The sequence below is a fragment of the Cygnus atratus genome, chromosome 14 (assembly GCF_013377495.2).
Source record: "Cygnus atratus isolate AKBS03 ecotype Queensland, Australia chromosome 14, CAtr_DNAZoo_HiC_assembly, whole genome shotgun sequence".
Taxonomy (NCBI): Eukaryota; Metazoa; Chordata; class Aves; order Anseriformes; family Anatidae; genus Cygnus; species Cygnus atratus.
The window spans coordinates 9,469,603-9,494,648 of NC_066375.1; the positions used below are offsets into that span (position 1 = coordinate 9,469,603).

General features: G+C 48.4%; 1 protein-coding gene across 3 annotated transcripts; it reads right to left on the minus strand.

Annotated features, from left to right (window-relative positions):
- Positions 1 to 9,433: 9,433 nt before the first annotated feature.
- BRD8 (bromodomain containing 8) lies at positions 9,434 to 25,024 on the minus strand. 3 transcript variants are annotated; one of them, XM_035559871.2, is made up of 21 exons: positions 24,929 to 25,024; positions 24,486 to 24,582; positions 23,892 to 23,961; positions 22,827 to 22,876; positions 22,024 to 22,146; positions 21,786 to 21,866; positions 21,260 to 21,324; positions 20,623 to 20,759; positions 18,562 to 18,706; positions 17,171 to 17,380; positions 16,477 to 16,757; positions 15,527 to 15,982; positions 15,081 to 15,174; positions 14,819 to 14,865; positions 14,245 to 14,459; positions 13,841 to 13,933; positions 13,557 to 13,625; positions 12,664 to 12,841; positions 11,904 to 12,008; positions 10,996 to 11,040; positions 9,434 to 9,841 (listed from the first exon to the last, which is right to left on the minus strand). In XM_035559871.2, the coding sequence occupies exons 1-21, from the start codon at positions 25,014 to 25,016 to the stop codon at positions 9,782 to 9,784; spliced, it is 2,709 nt and encodes a 902-aa protein (XP_035415764.1). In that variant the 5' UTR covers positions 25,017 to 25,024; the 3' UTR covers positions 9,434 to 9,781. The 3 variants fall into 3 exon arrangements, with proteins under 3 accessions (XP_035415764.1, XP_035415762.1, XP_050569654.1); XM_035559869.2 differs by lacking the exon at positions 10,996 to 11,040 and adding an exon at positions 19,974 to 20,189; XM_050713697.1 differs by lacking the exon at positions 9,434 to 9,841 and adding an exon at positions 10,231 to 10,404.
- Positions 25,025 to 25,046: the final 22 nt, after the last annotated feature.

Consider the following 25,046-nt stretch of genomic DNA (forward strand, 5'->3'; position numbering starts at 1 on the left):
GGCCGCGCGCTGCCGGCGGCCGCTTTCCGCTTCCGGGGCACGTGCGGCCCGGCGGCCGCCGGTTGCGCGGCAGCCAATGGGAGCCCGCCCTGGCTGAGCCCGCCCACCGCCCCGGCCAATGGCGAGCGGCGCCCGGCCCCCAGTGAGACCAGTGCGCCCAGTGGCCCCAGTACTGCTGGAGCTCCCAGTGCCTCCGGTGTTCCCGGGGCAGGGCCCCCAAGGGTCCCCAGTGCGCCCCCAGTGCTCCCAGTACCGCCCAAGTTCCCCCAGTGCTCCCTGTGCATCCAGTGCCACCAGTACTCCTAGAGCTCCCAGTGCTCCCAGTGCTCCTCGGGGCAGAGCTCCCAGTGTCCCCAGTGATCCCACTGCCGCCCAGTCCCCACAGTGCTCCCCCAGTGCTCCCAGTGCTTCCCCAGTTCCCCAGTGCTCCCGGTGCTCCTCAGGGCACGGCCCCCAGTGTCCCCAGTGCTCCCAGTGCTCCCAGTGTCCCCAGTGCTCCCAGTGCTCTCACAGTGGCCCCAGTGCTCCCAGCACCCCCTGTGCTCCCAGCATCCCCAGTGCTCCCAGTGCCCCCAGCGCCCCGTCACCTCCTGCCCAGCCGCAGCCTGTCCTCCGAGCACAGGAGGGCTTCACCCAGCATCTGCATCTGCTCCAGCACCTCCCGCTGCATCTCCAGGGCCATGCGGTGCACGTGGTGGTTGCAGCTGTTGTACATCACCGCGTTCTGGAACATGAGCATCAGGCTGCACTGGAACTGGGCCATGGACTGGATGTGCCCCTTGGACAAGGCTTCGCTTTATGCTGGTTAATCCATGGGCCTACGAAAAAATAACACAGCAGGAAAATTAAATGGCAGGCCAGAGTCAGGCTCTGCACGAACGTGCTTGTCCTCATTTCAGCGTGGCCCTGAAAGCACGGCTACTTTCAATCAATATTATTGCTCGGGACAAAGACGGGGAACGAGAAATGTTCTTCTAAGGCAGAACAAAAGTAAGTTCAGCCAACCTGACACTTGCCACCCAACCAACTTGGCAGGCCATTAGCAGTTGCTTCTAAAAAAATATGAAGTTATGCTCCAGAGAAGGCAAGCAGAGCGCTTCTAGTAATTAGTCTTCCTGAAGTCAGCCCAGGTCTGAGTGAGAGAAAGAAAAGTTACTAAAATAGGTATCTATTAAAGCCCCTTAAAATCAAATGGTGCCACTAGCAAAAATAGCAGTGCTGATAAGGGGAACATGAAGGAGAATAAATATTACTTCCCTTATTTTGACAGAATGAGAAAATGAATGGCTGCAGAGAGGACAACTGTGACCAGAATAGAATATGATTCAGCTCTGAAAAATGCCCTTAATCTATCTGGGAAATATTCTTATGACCCACTTCTCACTGAGAGTAAAACATCTGGGGAACGAGCACTGGATGAAGGGAGGACATTAACAGAGGCACATGCTTCCAATGTGGAGATAACAGACTGCTGGGCTGCAGAGCCTGAATCCCCCAAGCTCAGGCAGGGAGGGTTTACAGCTGCAGACAGACGGTCTCTGCAAGGCCAGCAAAGGGCAGGCACAATGCATATCAGTCCCACAGGCACTGCCATTTCCAGGTCCTGATCACCCGGAGGGAGTTTTTAATAAAATAAGTCAGTGGGAGAAGGTGATGACAGCCAAACTCTGCGGAACAGGAGGAAGGAGACAGTCCCAGTGGTGCTTGGAAACCAGAGGCTGACCTCAACCCGTCTTTCCTGTTCCGAGTGCTGGGTGCCAGAGAAGACAGAAACAGAGAGAAATCAAGCAGTGAACAGCTCTTCCACAAACTCACCTCTTCACCACATCCCTGTATCCCGGGGCTTGTTTCTCTGACACTGCCTTCAGGAATGGGCCGCTGTATCTACAAGGACAAGCACAAATGACATCTGCCTGCTTCCGAGCAGGGGGCCAAAGACAACACCGCAGCACGGCTACTGCTGGCCTCTCCTGCTTGCCACAAGGGGCACAGCCTGTTAGTGACTCCCCATGCTGGGCGGCTGGCACAGCCAGGCAGGGGAGGAGGCTGAGCCCTTGCTGAAGCTGGCCCTGCCAGCTGTGTAGGAAGCAACATTGGGCTTTGCACATTCTGCAGAGGAAATAAAATATGCAGTGTTCTCTCCGTTTTTACAGCGCCCAGCTGTTCTTCCTGCGAGGACAGCCAGAAGCAAAGCCACGGAGAGACGTGCCCACCTGGGGTGGCTGTCGTGGAGGGAGCACAAGGCCCGTTGACACGGGAGGTGGCACTCAGGACAATGCTAATCCAACCCCGTGCCCCACGTACCTGTGACTGGCTATCATCTTCCAGATGGACAGGACGGTTCTTTTGAAGTGCGAATGCTGCATGGGGTTATCCCAACTCAGCTGCATCCTGCGGAAGGAATGTAGTGCCAGACCACCGTGCTCGAGCCAAAGGAGGAGGCAGCACTTCTGTTAGCACCTACCACATCCAGGTGGGTACAGCCCAGAGATCCTTTTCTGTAGCTACACAAAGCCTCTCAGGGTGACATGGCAGAAGCGTTCTGCATCTGAACGCACAGCCAACCATCAACCATGCAGGAAGATGCAGCGTGACAGGCAGCTGGCTGACAAGGGCTGAGCTGAGCTGACCAGCATGATCAAGTCAGACAGAAAAGCTCACACTACTCTGACATTTAGAACTTTACTAAGGTGTTTTTTTTCTATTCAGATTCCTATCCCATTAAACCACGGTATTCCTTCGAAAGGCAGCCCAGGTAATTGCACACGTGGCAGAGCCTACCCATGACTGACACACCTGCCCTTGCCTCAAGGGCAATGGCAATACCTCTCTTAGGAGACGGACTGGACACTGCCTGATAAAGTCTGATGCCCACCCAGCTCATGCAGACTTAGCTGCCTTGAAGACACATGAATTTTCTATTTAAACCTCTCATTAATCACTACTCTTCTTACTTATGTACAGGATCAATGCCTAAAATGCTGGCAGACCCATAGAAATAGCACAAGTTACGTCCTTCCATCCTGGTCTCCTTGGACATAGAACCTTCCTGGAGGTGACCTGTGCCATACGCTTGTTCTTATGTGAGACAAGGAAAACAACTGTTCTGCTTTACTTGCGAGAGAGCAGACTGAACCACTTACAGCTGCATGTTGGCAGGACTTGTGGCGCGCAGCACGGGGTCTGCAGAGGTGCCATCACTATCATCTTGGTCCTGGGCCTGATGAATCTCCTGTGCACGTGGCTCACCTAAAGCTTGATCTCCAGGTGCCTCTTGAGTCTTGGCCTGAAGAGCAGAGAGGAAAATGGAGATATGGCTAAAATGCAGCCCATCACCTGATTCCTTCACACAGAAACCAGCCTGCTGCACATCCCTGACTGCATCCAGTCCCAAATGGGAGCTAGTTCTCTCTGTATTACTCTGGAGGATGATGTTTGACCTTATTCAGATCTTCATTGTGCTGGCCAGGGCTCCCAGTACCAGCTGGGTTTGATCTCCTGGCTCACAACCACCTCTGGCTAACACAAACATTGCGGAGCTGACTGGTGCCCAGAGGTGTGTCTGGTTTCTTTTCTGGGAAGAGTCATGGATGTACAGAGGGCAATCAGGATCTGAGGTAAGACTGCCTCAGGCTTGTTAAACCTCAAGACACAGAAAACAGGATCCCCAAGAGTACAACAGGACTGTTTCCTCAAAAACTCCCACATGAATATGACAGAGAATAGACTCAACCGGGAAGGAGAGTGGTGCTGTTGGTGCAGCGATTTGCTAACAAAACGGAGGGGGAGGTGCAGGGACAGAGGCATTCTGGAGGTCAGAAGTGGGATTATGTACAGGGACACCCAAGAATTCCTCAGCAGGAGATCTGAAGCATGGAGCAGACTCTCCAGCAGGAACACGGACACAGTGCTGGGCATGGCTTTGACCACTTGGCAGACCACGAGGGAACTGCTGGGAATAACCCTGCTCAGGCTGCGCAGGTGAACTGCGAGAACCTTGAAAGTAATTTCTGTCTCCAGTGTCTAAGAAACAAATGTGAGTGCAGGACTGAAAAACTGGGCACTGTTCTTCCACTGCTGTGGTGTTACAGCCTGTCCCAGCACCACCTCGCAGGCTGGTGGGAGCCCAGCACCCCCCAGACACAGGACTAGCACAAACCCAGGCTAAACAGCGCCTGCTTCCAAGACATGACGGTCTCCAGGGGCAGATGGTTACTGCTATTGCATCCACGTGGGCCTGAAACCAGCCAAGCTGCGTGCTGCATAACACAGCAATTAGAACAAACCAAGTATTCCAGTCTTGCCTTAAACCTGAGAGCAGGCTGCCAGCTCTCATGAGTCACCTTTGTGCTGCCAAGGAGCAATGCCTCCAACTCACATCTGAGGGTTTGATCTGTAACGAGCTTCCTGTTCATAAAGATTCATATCCATACATAACAAACATCCATCCTTCCCCTCATATACTTCTTTTGCATTCCACTCCCTGATGTCTCCTCCTCTGTGTCCCATCTCCCCAGCTGGAACGTGGGGCTTCCCCATCTCTTCTAGAGCTGATTTCCTTTACTGCCTCTCATCTCTCATCAGAGGCTCTCCTAGGACCACCTCTCCCCTACCTCTCTTCCCAGGAGGTTTTCTTTCTCGTCTTCTGCCAGGACATGCAGATGACTTTCCTCTGCTCTTGAGACTACTGCCCCTGTGGTCTTTTCCTGGCATCTTACATCTTCCCCATCACCCTGCTTTCCAGAGCCAGAATAATCCCATGGAGTCTGAGCTGAATCTGTGCAGCTAATGCGGAGAGGTTCCATCAACTGGGTTACCTGCGACACAGAGAGACACTGCTTCAAATTCTGAAGGCAAAAGGAAGAATAAATAAGCAGCACAAGTGCTATTTTTGCTTTCACTCACGAACGTCTTTCCATTTTTAGGAATCCTTGCAAAATCTTCTGATGAAGCCCTGTGTTGTTATTACAAGTGTCAGTTCGCTGACATCTCTGTGCTTTAGGGTGAGCTGTGTTTTGGCAAAGCAGCTGCCTGGCTGCAATGCCAGCTTTAAATGGGAGCAAGGGCTAGGCTTGGAACAGGGAGCAAGTTAACTCAGGGCATCTACACCTCCCCCAGAATATTTCTGTGTGTCAGGATGGTGGAGGCACTGAAAACTAGTATTTCAGGAAGGCCTAAGCTATGCAGCCCACCTTCCTGTCATCCAAACAGCCCTACCTCTGAGAAGAACTGGAGAAGACTTTCATCTTCACATTGCCTCTCTGCTTTTGGGTAGTCTTCGCTATCATCCTCCCAGAGAGGATCACTGAACTTCAGCCTGTAGTCTGCCTCTTGGCTGCTCTCCTCCAGCTTCCCCAAGGCCACCTCTTCGGTATTCCTCCAGCACCCCAGCTCCAGATCCAAGCTTGAATCCCAGCTGAGAACTGACTGGAAGTCGCTGTTCTTCTCTGAGTCGCTGGGAGACTCCGTCTCAGACCCGCACCACAGCCAGGAATGGCCCATCTGCAAACAAACACAGAGACACAGCAATTTCTTTGTACCCTGCTCCAGAACTGCAAAGCCTACTTCATCTCCTGACCTGCTCAGAGAGCCAAAACATGGCAAGGACTCTGTGAGGCGAGCAACCTGCTCCTGAGCCCAAAATTCACGGCACAGGGCAGAGCTGTAGCTGTGCAGCCACACCAACTACCATTTCAGAGCAACCGAATTTCCATTTTCCAGTGCTTTCCCCGTGCTCGCCCCTTGCCTGGCAGCAGAGTGGGTACTCTGCTCAGGGGGTACTGCGCTGGTTTGGAGCACGTGGCTGTGTCTGATGGCACCGTTAGGTGCTGAAGGCAGTGAGCAGCAAGCTCAAAACCACATCATGCTGGGGCCAGGAGCTGTTGACCGCTGTGGACAACCTGTGACTCCAAGGGCAGCTCACTGAGATTCCCTTTGCTGCCCCTTTTGCTGGTACATTGGAAACAACTTCTTACAGACACTACAGGAACCTGGGTTGGAAGTGACAGAGGTAATTTAACTGGGTGGCAGTATCTTGTGTGCCTGAGCCAGGAGCACTGCAGTGACGCACACTCAGAGGCTCACAGGGGACAGCTCTGCACACACGTCAGAAAATAAGAGTTAGCGTTCTCTTAAGATGGAAGAAACCACTCGTTTCACCTCTGCTTGTTAGTCTAAGTCTCTTCTGCTGCATGAGTCCCCTACAATTCCTCTAAAGTCTGGGGAATTGCTTGCAGGATCACCATAACAACAGCAAAGGGCTGTTAGAAAAATCTGCACCTTGCTACTGAACTACATGCTGCACCTATGGAGAGTTCTGTGCATTCATTAAAAATGTCTTTAGAGTTTTCAGTTAATTACGTACAACCTCATTTTTCCAGGGCTTTGCACAAACGCATTTCTCACTGACTTCCCTTTGCCTTCTCAGGACTGCCACCACGGCAGCAAACACAGCCTGCGGTGCCTAACTGGGAGAAATAAAGAATCCGCCGGCTTTGGGCCGGGAAAACTCGTTTGCTTCTTTTATAAACATCCAGGCAGAGCCAGGACCTCGCAGGCCTCCCTTCTAAAGCCTCTTCCAAAGTTAACTTTAGCGGAAGCGAATAAAATTTGATGAGGCAGGAGATAATGCTGCCTGCTCTGGGCTTCCAGCTAAAGGAGTCGGGCAGACTGATCCCATCGGAGGAGTAACCGTGCCTAGAGCACTTCTCTGCACAATCAGCAGAGCTGGTTGCACACGCACAACCGGTCACCGCAGCTCAGCTGAGGAGCAAAAGCCTTAGGCTAGGGTAATCCCATCGCTTGCGATCATCCTTCTGTACTCCAGCGCAGAGGGATCAGCATTTTGAAATCAGGAGGCCTAGGTAACGTGGGCATAAGCACCGATTAAAAGGGGCTTTGACCTTACGTTTGGTTTTACTAAATCCTGGAAGGCTCGAGATGTCAGAGAGCAGAGCAGCAGAAATATTGTAAGACAAGTGGGCTGAGCGAAGTAATTACAGCCTGCTTAGTTCCACACTGATTCTGTATGAAAAATAAGGGATGAGAAGGGACTCAATTTAACTTTTAATTAAGATCTTCTTTGCAGACTTTACGTAAGTTGCCAACAGGGAATCATTATCAAATGGGAAAGTTTTAGTTCACTTTGCAGAGATCAGATACTGCACAACTCCTGCTGATACAAGAAAAGGCTGCTAGAAATAAAGGTGACAGCCTTTAAAAGGAATTTACATGTCAAAACAAGGAAAATGATAAAAGCCCGAACTTTGGCAAATGAAATGTAGAATCCACAATGAAGTAGGCAAAAAAAGAAAAAAAAAAGATCAATTTGCTAAAGACATAAAAGCAAATAACAACAACAAACCTCGTCAAAAACATCAGAAGCAGCGAGCTGCCAGCTGATCAGTGGGGATGACGCACCACCAGTGCCAAACATCTCAGGGGAAAACAGGGCCAGTTGGAAAAACCAAATTAATCATCATTACCAGCAGCTGCCACAGAGGAGGACAGCAAAGTCAGAGAGACTTTCTCTTGGGACGGGTCCGAGGGACTGTTTGTGATTCAAGTGTCAACAGGGGAGGTTTTAGAGCAATTTGAGGGAGGCAGTAAGCCTTGGAACTACTTGGCATTCACTCATGAGTCCCTAAGAGGCTTAAACATAACATGACCAAACCTCTGCTGTGCAACCTGTCATTTAAATCAGCCATAGCACATGAAACACAAGGGGGCAATTGTTATTTCTGTCTGTGAAAAGGTGTACGGTGGGAGATGCAGCACAGTAAGCCCGAGCTCTAAACTAGACAGATTAGTGCAAAATATTACAAAGAACAGAGTTAGGAGTTGGAGCGTGAGATGGTGAATTTGGAAAGAGGCAACAGGGCTCTGAAGAGGAAACCAGTATCTTAAGAGTTCTGAAGATCTTAAATAACATCATTGCAGGCTATTGACATGTCACAGGGCAAGAGAAAAGGCTCTTTGAGGGAAAAAATACCTGGTTCAGAAAAGAAACCAAGGGTAGGAATGAACAGCAATACTTTCCATAAAAAAACAATCTACTAGTGGGCATAATAAAGGTCCTCCCATATGCTGCAACTTCAGTTGTTCAACACAAATCAGCAGAGGCGTTACACCAACGCTCTTAGTGGCCAGCAGTGAAAGGAGGTGGTGGTGACAAGTTGCACATAAATGTTTACTCCGTGAGGGCGGTAAGTGCTGAAACAAGTTGTCCAGAAAGGTTATGAAATCTCCATCCCTGCAGATTTTCAAAACTTGACTAGGCAAGACCCTAAGCAAGCTGATCTGCCTTCCAAGCTGGCCATGCACAGGGCAGCAGGTTGGACGAGCTGATTCTCAGAGAGCCTATCCAACTTAAACGAGTCCACAAAATACCAGAAAGCAAAGAACCCTGTAACTTTCTGTGCCACGAGCTTAACAACCTGTAATTTCTGGAGACTGAGGCCCATAAAATTTCAAATCAGAAATTTGTTTGCAAGTTCAGCAGCGAAGGACATTTAACCAGTAAGCAAACCTAAGGACTCCACATTTCTAGCATCAAATACAAAGCGACCCTTGGTGGAAATATACCTTACCTTCACCAAACAGGGGATGCAACACAGTGGGCACCACAAATTTCAACATTAAACTTATGAAAACCAACAGCTCTTACTAGATAAGGTAACAATCCCACTGTAGTAATTGCAATGACTGTTTCTTGCAACTGGTGTGACAGAATGCTGAGCCCTGTACATGCTGCACAACAAAAGGTGTAGACAACCCCCAGCTGCTGCAAGTATCACAGAGGATCATGGTTTTTTGTTCTTTTCTCATGGAAGGGTACATGGGCAGAAAATGCACAAGTTCACAGGTCATATTAGCAGAAAAAAAAAAATCAGGTAACTTGAAAGCTGTCAGAGGAAGCTTAAAACCCAGTCATCCAGGTTGCTGAGGAAAAGAACTGTTAACACCCATCCAAGAGAACCGGTTCAAAACTTCCGCTGTGAAACCAGGTAAGGACATGCCTACAGCAGCTGGAATCAGGTTTTCAACCTAACTACCTTACCCCTTTCAAATCTCTGGGGAAAAATGTGGTACATCCAACACAAGGTTCTGTTAAGGAAAGCTCCAGTGAGACTGTAGTACTTAACTTTCCGTGGTTAAGATGCCCTGTTTCGTAACAACACTGCCATATCCTTACACACACACTCACAGAGGGAACGTTCCCCTCCATCCAAGCACCGTGCAGCATTCTAATGATTAATGCATTGTCTCTGATGTCAAAGACCTGCGGTGCGTGTGTGCTCCAACGGGTAACTGGAAGTGCGTTGCGTTTGCAGGTGTTCAAGGCGTGTATGCACACCTGTACACAAGCAGGGTTCCTCCCTGCAGAGAGCTGTGATGCTCAGTACACTGCACACCGTACACCGGGTTTGTTTTTCCCCAGACTTTAATATACATACACATTTACACATCACTAGTAAAAATCTGTACACTTCACATTACAGTACATACGAGCCACCAGTTGCTAGCTAACACCAGAACACTGATGAAGCCCAAGACGACTGCCCTAGAACAGGCAGGGGGGCTAGTCTTCCCCTCCGAGGAAGTTTCTTTGGGTTACACATTCTGATGAGAAATTGCTTCCCAGAGTGTCAAGCCAAGAAGGTGGAACAGGTCCCAGAAATAGACCTGCAGCTTTTCTTCCTCCTCCAACAGCTTTAACAGCATCTTGCTTGCACTCCAGCTCCGGATGCCAGGTGCTGGGTTTTCTTATCTGTCCGCAGCATCATTTCTTCATCTTCATGTCTGCCTCGATGGCACAGCGACGCCCTCTGGTGCCTCCATCCTAGTCACAAGGCAAACAAAAGGACTGGCATTAGCAGAAATGAGTTATGCAACCCTAAACACAAAACACTTCCTCCAGCACATAGTGGTAAGGAATTGTGCATCTAGTAATAATACTTTTCATGCCTTCTGAACAGGAGAAAGGGAAGCTCTGACAGGAAGGCCTGGGGAGGCCTGTCTGCAGACCTACCTAAAGTTCACTCTGGACACAGCACAGGTGCTGGGATTTGCAGCATCTCTGTGCATTGCTGGCAGCCAGGAGAGACAGGCAACAAGGCTCTCACCAAAACAGATGCTTTTGGAGCCTGCACACTGCAGGCTTTCTCCTAAGTGACAGTTTCTAGCTTGGCTCTTAAGATGGAAAGAGGAAACTGCTGACTAACCTACCTTATCAGCTGCTGATCCCTATGGGAAGTGCTCCTCCAGTTGAGTGACCCTGGCACTAGCTCCCTAGCTTCTCCGCACAGCTCCTTTCCATGAGTAGAAGGCGAGCTGAGAGCTTCCTTTGATCCGCTGCCCTCTCCCTCTGGCTGACATGCTGACTCTCCCGGAGTACTCCTCTGTCTTTAGATATATGCGAGAGAAAAAAAAAAACTCTCCATCTTCCTCCCCTCTCTCCTCCCCGCAACTCAAAAGGCTTGGGGTTTCCCAGAGGGAATACTTTCCAAACACTTCCAGATCACCAGAGGCACAGAGCAAGGTATTTCTGCGGAGTATCTTATTTGCTTTCTGGACCATGAATGATAAAGGAGTACACAGCTGATTCCCCACTTTCCCCAGACCCTCTGTACTGTCTTGAATGTGAAGAAGGGGCAGCTGTGTAAGCATGAGAGATGTCAGAACTACAGCACTGCACCACTTGGCGTGTCTTCCCACTTACATGGAAAGAAAGCAGGAGAGCAGTTGTGGAAAAAAGCAAAGGCAGATGACAAAACAAGAACGCTTGGAACCAGCAGAAAGACTGAAGCCCCACCCACTCACCCACGCTGAGAGGAAGGGACTAAGATGTTTCTTCTCTAGTGATCATGGTTGTACAGCCCCTATGTTAAACACACATTGCTGTGATGCTAAGGATGCTGTGACAGTGCAGTGATCACCCAGACAAGGAGCAGAGCACGCTGCCAGCAGTACTTGCTAGCGCCTTTCAATACTTACAAAGAGAGAGAGAAGGAAGGCAGGAGAGCCCATTGGGACACTGTCCTGTTAAAAGGCCAAAACAGAAGCACTCATCAGATAGGGAAATGCACACACCACATAGAAGCAATAAGCCCACACACGAGCATAGAGAAACATCTGCCCCATTCCCCTTCCTGCACGGCTTCAGTCTTATGCAGCAGGAACATATAAATGCACAAAAGAGGGATATGGCGAGAGTAAGAATGCTAGGAAAGGGATATTCCCTCCTCAACCATAGCAATGCCTGGACTACCAAACAATTGCTGCACTGTGCGATCAGCCATGCTCGCCACAAGAACAAAGCAGGTAGCCCTTGCTGTTACAATGTTATGTATGCCAGCTGAGAGCATGTGAGGTCATGTAACCAAGTCTGGATGCATCTTTACAGAAGAAAAAAAAAAATCTACACTGCTATTAGTTCAGATCATCGTGGAAGTCAAAGGTTCCATGGTGTGTTTTAAACAGCAAACCAGACTGGAGTAATTCCCTGGTTCTAGGAACCTGACTTGGACGTGAAGAACATGGCAGAGGCTAGTCTTCCAGATCTCTACATTTTCACCTTCCTGCCATATCACGCTTCTTCCGATAGTCTACTCGTTTCCCTACAGTTTTAATATACTTGTTTTTAAAATCAGGGAACAAACATAGGGGTCACAGGAGTAACTCATGATTCTCAGACCTGCCTCTGGGATGACACACAGCTTCAGAGCTGAAATCTAATCAGTGGACACATTTAAAGAAAAATACTGTTTGTTCACACGAAGATGTTGAAGCTATTTTGATCTCAAAAAAACATTCTGCACATCTTTGTTACAGGAACTTTTTGCAGTATCTTGAGACTCTCCAAAAGATACCAACTGCCCTTCTGCAGGGTGCAGCATTCTCACCTTCTCCGAAGCATCTTGCTTGCGAGTGGAGTCTCGCCCACGCAGGCTCTTTGCACTGATCCCTGACTCTGATGTTTGCATGATCAGTTGCGTGGCCAGAAATTGCTGCAGGAAAACCACACACTGTTAAGATTCTCAAGCAAAACAAGCTCAGCTAGTGCTTGTCACTTAACTATCAAAAACCACAGGGCTGGGAATGATTGGGTCAGAGGCAGTTTCAGTTCCTTGTTTGCTGCTCAGAGTAAGTTCCCCCATTTACCTCAGAAGCCACAAGTCTGGAGGGACTATAAAAATCCATTGCAAACTGCGTTAGCCCTGGCTGTTGGGACATTCCACTTCGTAAGAAATTTTAAATAACACATATTCACAGGCCAGTTTCATATACACTTTAAGCCAGCACAGCCACCAAAAGAAGCAATCGCGTCCCCTGTCATTCACTGATCTTGTTGCTTGTTTCTGTTCCTGAACCACACCCTGCTTCTTGCTGGCCTAAGCATATGTACATCCCCTGAAGGAAATTAGATTTGAAATTGGTCTGGGCTGAACCTAACTGACATTTTGCCGTGTTAGTTTTAACCCATCCACAATCCAGCTCACCACAAACACCTAGCACAAGAGAGATGCAGGAAAAACGGTGCTACTTCACTCAAAGACACTGTGAGTGAAAGTGTGGTCTTACATCCAGTAACGTTTCCTATACCGGCGGACCAAGGCAGATGCTCTGTTCTGCACTGCTCCTGGTCTCAGCTCAGTACTTTACCTGGATCTGCTCCAGGACATCTCGCTGCATCTCCACAGCCATGTGGTACACATCGTGGTCTGAGCTGTTGTACATAACTGCATTTTGAAACATCAGCATAATATCACGCTGGAACTCAGCTGTGGTTCGTATCAGCCCATTCTCAATGTTCTTTTTGATTGTAGATAAATCCATTGGCCTATGAAAAGAAATGCATTCAGCATAGCAACAGACATACCTACCTCTTTCCCCTCTCATTTGCGAGCAGCCTTGGGTCTGTGACATGTCTAATTAGATAATCTATTTAATTGGCAGAATATCTTCTCCCCCACATAGGCTGTGTTCCTGAGTTCCAAGGCCTCAAATCAGGAGACACAAGCTGTCCAGCAGTTACCATAAATGGTGACAATACATAACAGATGCCTTGAGAGACATTTGCCTTCTCCAGGCATCACTGAAGGAGATAATAGGGAACTCGAGCTGCAGCCATTGAACTGTTTACAGAGATTTCTGAGGCTAGCAGTGGATTCTGTTACCTCTCCCAGAAAAGTCCACTGTCTGAGACAGTAAAAGAGCTCATCAAAGTCTTTGGAGTCCCAAAGATTAAACCCTACCCCTAGACAGAAACTGAGAGAACCTGATGATAGTCACATACTACCTTACTGACAAAAAATGTTCTGTGCAAGTCACCTTACTTCATTCAAGGACAGGGCTGGGTAAAGACTTGCGTCTATTACTGAAGATCTGAAGATGACTCTTTTCTTAGGGAAATCTGTTTCTGACTGGAAGATGCCAGAAGAAAAGTATTTTCCAAGTCTTGCAGTTTGAATTACAGATGAAGACTAGACCTTCCTGCCTGAAATTCCTACACAAATATACCAGAGATCTAATGACATGAGACTGCCGAGACTCACCTTTGCACAATACTGTGGTAGCCTGGTGCTATATCATCAGTCACAGGCTGGAGGAAGACATTAGCATACCTGCAGAGAGAAGGAATCTACTGAATGCCCTATCCTTGCTGATAAAGGAACAATCCTCAAATATTTGTTTCATGCTGTCATGTTTGTCTGCTATCAGTAACAATTTGATTCATCATCTCCCCGTAACAAGGCAGGTAAGCCTCAGAGGTGGGAGAGTACGGGCTTGTCTGGGATTATTTACTTCCTTCTGCCAATTCTCAAGGCATTAAACTCACCTGTGATTAGCTGCTGCTCTCCAAACTAGCATGATGGCTTTCTTCCAGATCTTCTGGGCCTGTATTGCTTCCTGATCCTCACTGCACACTGAGCTGAGAGAAAAAAAGAGTAAGACCTCCATCGTAAGTCTCCATACTGCCTTGGAGCAGAAACCTTAGTTTATTTTGCCTTTGCTGTGCCTACACTAACCCCTGCCAGAGACAGAAATAAAAAAAGGGACCCGGTACTATGGCACTGTCTGCACACCACACTTGTGAGTAAGGAGAATCTAGTGCCAGACAAATCATCAAATTCCCCCTTTGGACTCACTCAGTCAGCAAAACAGACATGAGAATCCTATGTTCCCTCCATAAAACAGCCTGGGATTTGCACCTGCATGGCTGAGACTTTCACAGATACTCACAACTGCGAGGAGGCCGGGCTGCTGGGGATGGAGTCGGCTAGCGTGTGCGACTGTAAAGGTGCGTTATGGACACTGAAGCCATCGTCGCTCTCACTCACAGGGGGTTCGTTATCCATCTCTGACAGATATCCCTCACCCTGATCTTCTTCTTTGGGCTCCTCCAAACTGGCAGCCTCACTGGCACCATCCTCATCATCCTCTTCACCCTGCCCATCCTGAAACACAGAGTTCATGAGTCTACACAGCCAACTACAGCAGCAACTCAGAGCCTCCAAAGAAACTATAGTTCAGAAAGTAAAGTGATTTTCTTACTACACACAACATCATCTACAGGCACATCCAGAAAATTCTGGTCACTATCCTGCCCTGCCTCCCACCGCCCTAACATAAACACAGAAACATTTATACCTAGCTGAACAGGGCCTGGAGCAATCTCCCCTTTAGCTCCCAACCTCACACTGACGACTTCCCAGTGTGGAAAGCTGAAGCAGGCTTTGATTTTCAGCGGATAGGAGCCAGAAAGCAAGAATGAACCCCAAAGTACCCAGGATGAGTACAACCAATTCAGAATTACCTTCATCTGACTCCTAAACAGGGCTCGGGCTTCCTCCTTCATTGAGTCTGTAGAAGGAAGAAAAGCAGAAAGGTTATGATTCTCCAAAGCAGTCTTTCCTACAAAAGCTCCTGTACCAAAGCCTACTGTCCTGCAGTAATTACCACTATTCCTACACATATCTTGTTTTCTCCCTCCTCCCCAAAACACCTGAACCAGATCACTGACATCTATCCAGCTAATAATGTTGCATGTAAAAGATTTCCTAGCTGAATTAAGTTACCTGACAGCTCAAATTTGTGCTGAACATCAGCCTGTGAGGAGTCTTCACTCACATTTGGGACTTGTGGAGGGGATGAATCATCATCAGGTGGGGTCTGGAGGGAAGAGAAATGCACAAATCTAGATGTTTGTGTCAGCTTACTTCAGTGAAGGTGTGGGCACATCTCACTCACCCTAACCTAACTCAAGGCAATGAAGTTCACTGAGCACCTTCCCAACAGCAATTCTGCACATGGGTGGTGGGAGATACATAAAGGCACTGCCTGAAGCAGAGAGCTTCCCTGCAGATCGAACAGATCAGCAGCATGACTCCCAAGGGAACAGCCAGCCACATTCATGGAAGGGTCACCTTCAGCCCAGCAGTCACCCTTCCTCTAAACTTTCCTGCCTGCCACAACTGCTCCTTTCCTTCCCCACACCAGTTCCAGGCAGCCTCTGCTCACATACCTCTGTCTTCACCGTGCTGTGCATCGTGTCTTCTCCCTTGGTCGATTCTATCTCAATTTCAGAACTCTCTCCTGCTGCCACAGCTGCTCTCTGATCCTCTTCTATCTCTTGACTCCTCAGCTCTGGTGTTTCTGTCACTCTTGCAGTTGCTGGTATGGTTTCCTCAGCGCCCAGCTGATTCTGCTCCTGCTCTGCAGGTTCTGTCTTTATTTCTGATCCCAGCTCTCCAATGCCCATTAGCTCTCGAATTCCCTTTGCCTCCGGCTCCTCACACTCCAGTCTCTCCTGCTTCACAGTCACAGACACTTGGGGTATCTGGGCCTGTTTCTCGTGCTCCTGACGAATTGGGTGTTCCCACGGGCCAGGCAGGGCCTGAGGGTCATCAGTATCTTCGCAAAAAGAAGACAGAGCAGCTTCAACAACTGCTGCATCCAGGACTTCGGGGTTGTCGTCTACCTTTATTGTCAAAACAAACAAACAGAAGTGCAGGCCAAGGTCAGAAAGAGGGATTAAAAAAAATAAATCAATGTTATTTGGTAACAAGCCAATTGTGGAAAATTTGGTGTAGTGGCTTTACAAAACCACCTTTAGCAGCCAGACCCCCATCACTCCCTGTGGAATTTCAGTTTCAGAAACTTGGCGCTCATGGAAAGTATGCTGCAAGCAGCGCTCACTTGTCTGCCAGGTCTGTGACCCAAACCCTACCCAACATGAGGAAGAAATTTCTTTCTGTACTATGAGTGAAGCACCAGGCTAATTGTGGCGGGCTACCAGCAGTAGTGTCATATGGTCATTTCCTATTGACCAGGACAAGGACTGTGAAAATGAGCGATTTGCAATAGTTATTTCTTCCTCGTTTAAACTTATTAAATTGGCAAGCAGTAATCACTTGAGATTAACCTAACTTGATGAGGAGCAAAAGCTACTGGCCCTCTATTTTGCCTCTTTACCTTGTCCTCAATGATGGCTATGATATTTCCAACAGTATCAAAGTCCAGTTCTTCCCCTGTATAGGACACCGCAATATCCATCTTCTCAGCCAAATCCAGGTCTTCTTTCCCATCCATGCAGTGATCTTTGGAAGAGCCTGCAGCGCTGCCAGCCGCAGAACCCAGGCACTCTTTCTTGATGGAGTCAATGATCATGGATATTTCGCTGCTGTCCATGGACACCGTCACTGTATGGGAATCAGACACTGCCTCCATGGAAACACAGGCTTCGGGCTGGCTCACTGCGCAAGGATGAGCATGACAATCATAAGCAAATACCACAGTGGTTAAGACCAAGCACCAACTGCAAGCATCCCAGCTCCACCCACAACAGCATGACTTAGAAAAATAAAAGGCAAATATGGGTGACATGTTTGCTTTCCCACGGTAGAGACAAAGTGAGATTCCAGGCCTTGAATCAGCCCTTGAATCACAATCCATCAACATACCACTAGCACCCCCACCCAACAAATCCCATTTAAATCCCACCTTCACCATCTGTTTACTCGAGAACTCAGCCGTAACCGTTCTTTCAGAAAGGATGGTGAGTCTGAGGTGATAAAACGCCAGCTTAGAGCTTCCTGGGTGCTGAGCCCAAGGGAAGTTCTGCTTTCCAGCAGTGCATGACCTGTGAGTGCGTAGTTCAGGAACGCACCTGTGGCTACGCTTTCTGGAGCTGCAGCTGGTGGCACAACGGATGGTGCTGACAGCGTGGGCATCATGACAATTGTTGCCTGCGACACAGGCTCTACTGGGGGTGGCAGGAGCTTAGCTGGAGGTTCGCTGGCAACAGCGGAGAAGGAAGCAAGAGGTGAGGTGAACTGCGCAGGACCAGCTTCTAAAAGCCGGGAAAGCGTAGGAGCACCTAACAGAGAGTAGAAGGGAAAAGCACATGAGCAAGAAGCAGCCAACACCGACGTCCACAAAGCCAACGCTGGGCTCTTCAATGTCTGCTGGCTTCCTCTGGGAAAGTACCTAGAAATGGTCCCAAAAGCTATACGGAGAACCCGCACCAAAAATGCATGACTCTTTGGGGTGTGCAGTCTCAGACAGGATCATGCAGACTCTGGGACAGTGCCCAACGTAAGGGCCAGACAGGCTAAGCCACACATGCAGAGAGACACCCTCCCGAAGGCTCATTCCAATATAATTACAGGAAATCTGGAAACCAGTGCTGAGAGAGCCACACAAAGTAAGCCAAGACAAACAATCATGACAGGGGTGGAAGGGAGCAGAAGGAATCTCTTTGCAGGTCTTTCCTAAAGACTGCCTTTTATCAGAGGTTGCCACTCAGCTGTACCTTCCAGTCTGAATTTACTGAACCGCCTTGACCAAAGTAACTGGTCTTGGAGAACAGAGATGCGTAAGGAAAGTGAGATTATTCATTTAGAATTATATATGAATGGCGTAAAACCTCAGTGAGAGGCAACATGACTAACCCTTTGTTAGTGTGAGCTGAGAATAAACTTCATCTTAGGCAGGATGTTGTGAGAAGATCCAGTGCAGAGACTCTGCATTGTTCCCTCTCACCCCGCCTATAGAACTTACTCCAGAACTCACAATCTACTGCAGTCCAATCCTCAACACACCCCTGAGCTAAAGCAAATGAGACAAATGAGGTCTTCAGTTCAGGGAACTGAAATTTAGACAGATTAAGAATGAGACAATAGACCCAATTTTCCCCAGCTCCCTGTCAACTAGGCACCAAAATGCCCGGTATTAGCCAGTGTCAAACCCAGAAAACTAGACTGAATGGACCAGGGCCAAACCAAATCAGTTTCAGTCGTTTTAGATCAAGGCACTTTTCTTTCTCCTGTGAGAATTAGAGTCTTCTTAGGAGGAAGAAAGGGGAAAGGGACAGGGGTACAGAAATAGCAACAGAATTCATAAAGAAGCCCCCAAACCAGCCAGGGTAGATGTCCTTCATCTCTCTCCAAAGAGAATTCATAAAGCAGTCTGTGAAATTACGCCACGTAACTGTAAAATTGCTAAAGCCTCGAGTACTTCTGAGGGAAGAACTGTACAGGGAGAGTCCTTGGGAGTTACCTGAAGCAGCAGGAGATGCAGGGACAGCACCAGGTGCCGACTGCATTTCCCCACTGTGCAGCACCGGGAGGACGCTTCCTACCTCCAGCAGGACTCCCGAGCTGTTCATGTGACCAGAAGCTACTGCCATTTCGTTTTCACCAACCTGCCAAAGGAAGACACAACTGAAGTTCCTGGAGATACGATCACATCAGTGATTTTCTGCCAGATATGCTCCTCCATGAATTTGTCCATCACTCACTGTCTCAGCATTTCTTTTTTGCTTTTTGTCCAGTCTAGTCCCTGCCTGAAGCCCCTTATGCAAGTGCAAGTGACAGTCTGAAACTAGTTAGTCTCCAGCTACAATACAGCTATGGTGCACACTTCCTTTAAGTTAAGCAAAATAGAAAATTTACTCTGCCTTAGTTCCTCTGTTCAAAGACCTTCCAACCTGTTACAGATACCAGTAGTGTTAGTGTCTCTACCCCTAAAACAGCAAAGAATTTTCCTTTATTTTTAGTTGAGGGAAACTGAAGCATCAAGATGGAGAGTAACTATGTCAAGGTCACGGTGTAGACCTGCGACAGACCCTGAAGCAGATACAAAACAGCCCTGTCGAGACAAAGAAAGCCCAAAGTCTTCCAAAGCCATTTTCTTTTCTTGTTATCTCATATCTTACATTGCAGCCTGCAAACACAGAACCCGTGGAGCATTTACGCAAACTAACAGAGAAGACCCCAAATATGACTTATTAAAAGGTCAACAGCAATACACCTATTCCATCAGATGAGCACTAACACAGGGAATCAATATCACGCACAGGCTGAGGGCTGCAGTTTTCAGAACAGGGCTCTGAACAACGTCAGCGATGGTTGCCCTCCTCAGACTTCCACAGTCACTAACACCACAAGGGTTGATTCATCATCACAGCCATTTCCCTACTGTCTACAACCAGAAGACTGAAGCCCTTCAATATTGGTCATAAACTTATTAAAGGACTCCTTATTCCTTTCCTAAGACCCATTACGAATACCGAAACACAACTCCCTGCCAGGATGTAAACAAGAACTGTGAGCCCAAAGGAGAACTCAGCAAGAACACCTCCACAGAGACCAACGGGACGATGCCTACTAACACGCACCCGCAGTGAGAGCCATTCCCTCTAGCAAAGCCTGCAATTCCAACTCCTTATGACTGGAGAGAGCCAGTCCTATGTGCTGACTGACACCTGCAGCCCTGCACCCACAGTACTGTCTGGAAAGAGTCCCACCTCTGTGGCTTCACAGGGGTTACTAAATCTCTCAGATTTCTCTTCTGTTGAGATTCTCACAAAACTGTGTTTTTAAGAAGCCTTTGCGGCTCCCCCTTTTTCAGTGGGAGAGTCTGGAGCGGACTGTTTGTGTGCTTGCATACATGAGCAGAGAGCTCCATACCAGCCTGGGGCTTGTGGGCAGGAGACTGCCCTTCTTCAGCAGCTCTGAGAGCAGAGGGGAAGGAGGCGGAGTTGCTTTTTGTCCTAGCATCTTTTTCTGGGGTGAATCATCAGTGACTGGGGTCATGGGGGCATCCAGGGGAGCAGAGCCTGGAGGGGTGTCAGGGATTCCAATGAAGGAGGCAACTGGGGTGCTGGGCAATGTCCCTGGAGTGACCTGAGAAAGAGAAAAACCACACTGTTCAAAGCCACACTCCAACACACGGACTAGTCCCACTTGCTCCTTCCCCCAAGAGCATTGAGCCAGCACACCACAGCCACCTTCTCCATTCACTCGCTACACCTACTCCAGGCATTTGCTTTTACCCTTTCCCTGCCCTTTAGTGCCAATTCCCAGGCACACACAGAAGACTTCCTGGCCAACCCACTGAGGCCCCTACACAGCCTTTGATCCAGGCACCTGATGGTCACAGACAGGGAAGAGGACACGTATCTCGAGCAGCACTGTACATCAGCCACGCTACAGCACTACCACAACAAAAAGTCTGCAAAACAAGGCAAGGGCTTCTCCCCAGGCTGCTGTTCCATGATGTATGCAGAGCCCGTGTCCCAAGCTGCTCTTCCCCTCTTACCATGGGAAGTATTCTTACCCCCGGGCTGGCCTCATCCACAGCAGGCTGAGACAGATCTCCCAGAGCATAGTCTCCCCCTGGAGAGGTTGAACCTGCAGGGGAGCGAACCATCACACCCGTTAATCTTCGTGGTGGATTCTTAATGGCCTGACGAGCTGTAAGAAAACAGAAAAAAAAAAAGTGGGATTCCGCGATTCCATCCACCTTGGACAGTCCCTGAGAGTTACCTCTGACTTTGTCCTAAAGAACACTAAGAGAACAATTTATATTGTAGGAATTTCGCACATCACACTACACTCAGCTCACAAATAGTACTAGCAAGGGGTAATGCACTTTAATTTCACATCTTCCTAGCAGTGGGTATTCACCACATCCCACCATGGTAGGTTAGCTCACCAAGTTGCTCCAGAAACTATAAATGGATGAAGCATTCAGAACAAATCCTTCTTCCTCTTACAGATGCCTTTTCTGCAGAATTTGTTTCCTTATCAGAAGCCGCTGTATTCAGCTCTGAAGAGAATACAGTCTTTCCCTCCAGTCCCTAGTGTCAAGGAATTCCTCCTGAACAGCTCTTAACAAGATGTAGTACTTCCCGAATGTTCTTACAAACATATGCACCTCTCTTTGAGGAGGAGTAAGCACATTTCCAGCTTACCCTGATAAGCAGCATCTGTAGCCTTCCTCTTGACTTCTGCCTCCTCCTCCTCCATTTTTTTCTTTCTGTAAACAGAACCAACTGTCACACAGTGTCCCACTGCCCCTTAGCTTCTCCTCCACAATCAGCTTACTGGCCCCTACCCCTTAATCTCCAGACAACAATGAACTGCCTCTGTGGACTCAGGCTCCATTTCTTTGAAGAGGGAAGCAGACTCAGAGGCCAGTCAGAGAATAACACATTTTGCAGGTTTCAGTTCCAGATGATTATCAAAACGGAGGAGGCAAGCATGATGTTGCAAGCCAGCACCAAGCTCTTTCTGAGAGCTGTCAAAAAGGTTGCACATAAGCTGGTGTCCCCCAGTCTAACTAGGACAACCCTCAGAGGCCAAAGCATCAGCCCAGCTGCCCTATCTGTCTCAGCTCAAAATGCATTGAGCAAAAGTAACACAAACACAAAGCCTAACACAAAACATCAGGGAACTACAATCTCAGAAGAAAACATAACGTGGAAATAAATAACGCACATCATAATCTCATTGCACAGCTCCTCCAGTCTGTTATCCATGTGTCCAGCCTGGATCAGCTCCGCATCCTTCTTGAGTTGCCTGTAAGCAGAAAATCTTCTCACGTACTTATCACTGAACAGTATGCACTGAGAAGCTCTTGTTCCATGCATTTTTACACCAAGCGTTGCTCCACTTATGCAACTTTTTCAAGACAGGACTCTCAGGTACACCACAGCTTAATGCCTCTGCCACACACCTGTATTTCTCTTGTGTTTCTTTGATAATTTTCTTCAACTCCTCAACTCGTTCTGCAGTCAGTTTCCGCACAATAACATCTTCCACAGTTTCCACCACCTCTCCCTTCTCGCCACGTTTTCTCCTATAGAACAAGAGAAAAACAAAACAGTCATTAAACAGAAAACCCGAGTTTTCCTTCCATACCTGGCTGCTGCCTGTCTTTCATACCACATACACAAAACCAACCTCCTCTTCCAATTTCCCTTAAATAACACCGACCGGAAAGCACAGTGTTCAAACAATCTGATCTGAAAAGTTTATCTAAATGTGTCCAGTTAAAGACTTCAGGAGTAGACCAAAGATGGAAGCCCACTACAACTCTCAACCTGAAAAACCCATCATTCAGCTTCAGAGCCACAATAAAACATTTATTTTTCTCAGTAACTCTACGATGTCCTTTGTCCTGCAACTATACCGTTAAAGACCGTTCAGCACTAACATAAATAAACACTACTTTTAAATACCCTACCTTTAATTTCATTTGATGTGAAGTTCCAAAACAAAAGAGACAAGATAAAGAAATATGGAAAGCGTGTTCTGAGAAATATTTTGGGCTTGCTTGCTAGCTGCTCTTCCCATTGAGCCAGCCTTCCACATCTGCCATACCCCAATCCCATTGTCCACCCAAGCCAGTTATTACAATTAAATTTCATCATTCCTGTACACTCCTCGTGGGGAAGAGCACTATCAAGTGCTTTGCTGTAGGAACTGACAAGTCCACCCAAAACTGCAGACTGCTCTTGCTTCCGACTTTGTACTTACTTAGGGGTCTCTGTAGTCTCCAAGAGCTCTGAATACTGAGATGCACAATGCTAAGAAGAAACAAAAAAAGTCAGAGGATACCAAAGAATAAGCATCAGCAAATGCCTATCAACGAAACCTACAGGGCACCTCCTCTTTCAGAGGTCTAACACTGTATGAACATATCTGACAGTCTTCTCCACAGTCTTCCCCAAAGCTATAATTTAGTGTTTGTCAAAATGAGGAGACATATTCACTCTTTTACTCTAGCACTGCCCGAGCTGATCTTCAAAACAAAGATAAAGGAACAATTTAGAAAGCAAAGAAACCAAACATGATTAGAAAAACTGTAGCTGCCTGCGAACATGAACCAAAAATATTTCAATGGGGAAGGTAGCATTATGTCAAGGTTAGGTTCATGCCTTAAGAGAACTAAGAAAATAGTAAGTAATGTTTAAAATAATAATAGTTATATATATAATACACACACAAAAAGATAAACAGATTCTGTTTATCTCTTTCTGGCCGTTATCTAACAAAAATCCCAGATGCTCGACCAAACAGCTGGACACACCAAAATACAAGGGCATCCACAAATCCCCATGGCAAAGAATTCCACAGCTCGATTACGTGCCTGGTGCTGCACAGTCTCTTTTGTTTTGCTTTGAACCTGCCTCCTGTTAGTCTTACCTAATAGCCTCTAAATCTTGTATTGGACGGGGTACTGAACAATTAAGACTCATTCATCCTTGCCATGCCACTCCTGACTGTACCAACATCTGTTGTTTCTCGTTAGTCATCTCTTCCTTTTGCTGAAAGGTCCCACCTTACTTACTGCTCCCTTACAAGGAAGCTCTTTCAAGTCTCTGATCATCCTTCTCTTTTTCTTTACCTTACCCAACCTTATCCACAGCTCACTTAATCTGATTTGAACAAAATCAGTTTCTTTAAAAATTGACTTTGCTATTTTTTCAAACTTTTTTTTTTTTTAACAGCAACAAAAAACTCCAACACCATCTTATGCGGTTGTCTTACACGTCCCATCTAGAATTCATTTTCTCCAAGATTCACTTGCCAGTATCTTACCTTTTGGGAAAACCAGTCAGGTGGGCGGCCTGGCTCTGCAAAAGGCTTGATGGCTCTGCTGACTGAGACCCTACAGGAGAGAAATGGTGAGTCACTGCCTACTGCCTAACTGAACCAACATGCTGTGCAAATATGCTGACCTGTCCTGAAGTTCATCACAGAATAATCCCCACAAGCACAATGCATTTGCCACGATGGAGTTTTTTTTAAAGGATTGTTCAAATATAGCCCTCGGGCTCAAAAATATCTGCCTGCTCCTAAACCAACAGCTTCCCTCTATTGCTTTGAAAAGCAACTTTCCAGCTTCTCATGACACCGTTACATTTCCACAAACAAACTTTTCTTTGGTGAGGCAGCAAAACAAAGCTGCAAGTGCAGCAGCGATGCAAAGCGATGCTTTGTTAAATGGATTTCTGGACCACAACTCACCTTCCCAATTTATGCACACGCTCTTTGCCCTAACTAATGTAGTTTTATGCGGCAGTTACAAAAGAAGCAAGCAGATTTCCAAGCCCCGTGTCTGATTCCTCCACCATTAACGCCTCCGCCTGTGCTGTGAACAGGGAGGCAGAGGCGCCGTGCCCGGGCCCTTACCAGTTCTGGTCGCCGCTGCGCATGACGGAGGAGGCCAGGCAGAGCTTCTCGCGGACGGACCAGGGCTCGGTGGGGCCGGCGCCCAGCAGCTTGTGCTCTGCGGGGAGACAGCCCAGCTCCGCACCCCGCCCGCGCGGCGGAGGCCACGCCCACCACGCGACCACGCCCACCTCCAGCCCCGCCCACCTCCGCTTAGCCCCTCCCCTCCCTCACTTTAGGCCCCTCCCCGTTGCCCCTCCCCTCCCCGTTAGCCCCTCCCCTCCCCGTTAGCCCCTCCCCTCCCCGTTAGCCCCGCCCCCTTCCCCACAGCGCCCCACAGCGCCCCTCAGCCCCCCCCCCCCGCCGCTCCCCCGCTCCCTCCCAGCCCCCTCCCGCCGCCCCCCGTCCTCTCCGCCGCCGCCGCCCGCTCCCCGCCGCCCCTCTCGCTGCCCCCCCGCACTCACTGCCCGTCCCCGCCGCCATCTTCCCCGCCCGGCCCGAGCGCGCCGCAGGACGGAGCCGCGCGCACAGCCCGCCGGGAGGTGTGCGCATGCGCACGCCCTTACCCATCCCTCAGCGCGA

Coding starts and splice junctions, on each gene's coding strand:
- BRD8 (XM_035559869.2), bottom strand. CDS start 25,016: ATGCGCACACCTCCCGGCGGGCTGTGCGCGCGGCTCCGTCCTGCGGCG. Junction 22,147..22,826: donor GAGACTACAGAGACCCCTAA/GTAAGTACAAAG, acceptor CTTGTTCTATAG/GAGAAAACGTGGCGAGAAGG. Junction 14,866..15,080: donor GCACAAATTTGAGCTGTCAG/GTAACTTAATTC, acceptor TTCCTTCTACAG/ACTCAATGAAGGAGGAAGCC.